The 2,482-nt window shown below is 39.0% G+C and overlaps 1 protein-coding gene across 1 annotated transcript; it reads left to right on the forward strand.

The window, feature by feature from the left end:
- Window positions 1-247: 247 nt before the first annotated feature.
- Window positions 248-1,732, forward strand: KCNS3 (potassium voltage-gated channel modifier subfamily S member 3; the record flags this gene model as incomplete). Its single annotated transcript, XM_084261034.1, has 1 exon — window positions 248-1,732. One exon carries the CDS (start codon window positions 248-250, stop codon window positions 1,730-1,732), a length of 1,485 nt encoding a protein of 494 aa, XP_084117160.1.
- Window positions 1,733-2,482: the final 750 nt, after the last annotated feature.

Genomic DNA, 2,482 nt, shown 5'->3' on the forward strand with positions numbered 1-2,482 from the left:
TTGTTTTCAGATTTGCTAAAGCTGCCTTAAACCATCACACTGATTTAAAGTTACTTCTGTGAAATGCTGAGTAATGGTGTTCATAATTCTTTTTTTTTTTTTTTTTTTGGTTATAGCATTTTCAGTCACCAGAAATGGAAAAAAGCACAAGAGTGAAACTGAATTAAGTGTTCTAATGATACCTTATGTTCTTTTCAGGTTCAATGTAATCTCGCTGGGCACCAGCAGTGGGACTCTTCTGTTCAAAATGGTTTATGGAGAATTTTTCCGCAGACCTGGCAAAGATGCAGAACTTATCAATTTGAACGTGGGTGGCTTTAAACAATCAGTGGATCAAAGCACCTTGCTACGGTTTCCCCATACCAGACTTGGGAAACTTCTCAAATGCCATTCAGAAGAGGCTATTCTGGAACTGTGTGATGATTATAGTGTTGCAGACAAGGAGTATTACTTTGACAGGAATCCTTCCTTATTCCGTTATGTTCTGAATTTTTACTATACGGGCAAACTTCATGTCATGGAAGAACTTTGTGTCTTTTCCTTCTGCCAGGAAATAGAATACTGGGGGATAAATGAGCTGTTTATTGATTCCTGCTGCAGCAATAGGTATCAAGAAAGGAAAGAAGAAGGTCCTGAGAAAGACTGGGATCAGAAGAGCAATGACAGAAGTATAGACTCCTCGAATGAAGAGTCTTCCATATTTGATAAAGAGCTGGAAAAGTTTGACAATCTGTGTTTTGGTGAAATAAGAAAAAAGATCTGGGTCAGAATGGAAAATCCTGCATACTGCTTGTCTGCCAAGTTAATTGCCGTGTCATCCCTGAGTGTTGTCCTGGCATCAATCGTGGCAATGTGCATTCACAGCATGCCAGAGTTTCAAAGGCTGGATGCCAATGACAGGGAGATTGAAGACCCTGTGCTGGAAGCTGTGGAGATTACGTGCATCATCTGGTTCACTGCTGAGCTGGTCATCAGGCTCATCACCGCTCCAAGTCAAAAGAAGTTCTGGAAGAAACCACTGAATATCATTGATTTTGTCTCTATTATCCCATTTTATGCCACCTTGGCTGTGGACACGAAGGAAGAAGAAAGTGAAGATATTGAAAACATGGGGAAAGTGGTTCAGATCCTGAGGTTAATGAGGATATTTCGGATCCTGAAACTGGCCAGGCACTCTGTAGGACTGCGGTCTTTAGGCGCTACTTTGAGGCACAGCTATCAGGAAGTTGGACTTCTGCTTTTGTTTTTGTCTGTTGGGATTTCTATATTTTCAGTGCTTGTCTACTCAGTGGAGAAAGATGATGACTCATCAGAACTGCACAGCATCCCTGTTTGTTGGTGGTGGGCAACCATCAGCATGACTACTGTTGGTTATGGGGACACTTACCCGGTCACGCTTGCTGGAAAGCTGCTTGGCACCCTATGCATTATCTGTGGGATACTAGTGGTGGCACTTCCAATCACCATTATTTTCAATAAGTTTTCTAAGTACTATCAAAAACAAAAAGACATTGACCCAGACCAATGCAACAACGACCGCAAAGAGAAATGTAATGACCTACCTTATTTCAACATTAGAGATATTTATGCAAAAAAGATGCACTCCTTCATTTCTAGCCTTTCTTCAGTAGGAATTGTAGTCAGTGACCAAGATTCAACAGATGCTTCTAGCATCCAAGACATGGAGGATGGTTATAATACAACATCCTTAGAGAATGGTACAGGAAAATGAGTTGAATCACGTTCTCTTCCATTCGTGTCTCTTCTGATTCTTGGTAAACGTGGACCTATAAACTTCAATGAATTTATTAAGAGCAATTAATTCTCAGGGTATTTAACTCTCAGCCATATTTGGACATTCTTTGCTCTGAGGATGTCATAAAAGCTTCATTGTTTATATGAGGCTTTAAAATATGCCTCATACGGTGGTTTAGATTTTATTCAACTAATGATATGCATTTTTGGGGGAGAAAAAGTCAGAAAAACAGTTTTAAATGTCAGATCAGTGTTTGTTTGGTTTTGTGGGGGTTTTGTTTGTTTGTTTGTTTGTTATATTGGTTGTTTTTTCCCCTGCAGCAATCTGATAGCTGATACAGAATCTGCTTTTATAATTTTCCGCTCTTTGGGTAGAGATAGATTACAAATATTTTAGAACTGTTGCACAAGTCAGTAAAGTTTTCACCTGCAAATACATCAGGAAAAAGTAGAAATTATCTACATGTAAAACTGTGCTCACTGACACATTAATGTAATACTGGAGTTGGGAACCCATTTCCTAAGTTGGGGCAGAAAATATATTGGTACATATTGTTTTTACTCCATGGAAGCATAATATTTATGAATTTCTTTCCAAAAGCACAATACATTTTTAGTTTGTTAAAATAAATTAATCCCATTGTGCCTATATTTTTCCCAGTGTTCTGTATGGCCAAGCTCTATCAGGTCCCAAAGGGTCTAAATCACAAGTCCCAGGATGAGGCAT

This window comes from Gallinula chloropus (genome assembly GCF_964237585.1).
Source record: "Gallinula chloropus genome assembly, chromosome: 3".
Taxonomy (NCBI): domain Eukaryota; kingdom Metazoa; phylum Chordata; class Aves; order Gruiformes; family Rallidae; genus Gallinula; species Gallinula chloropus.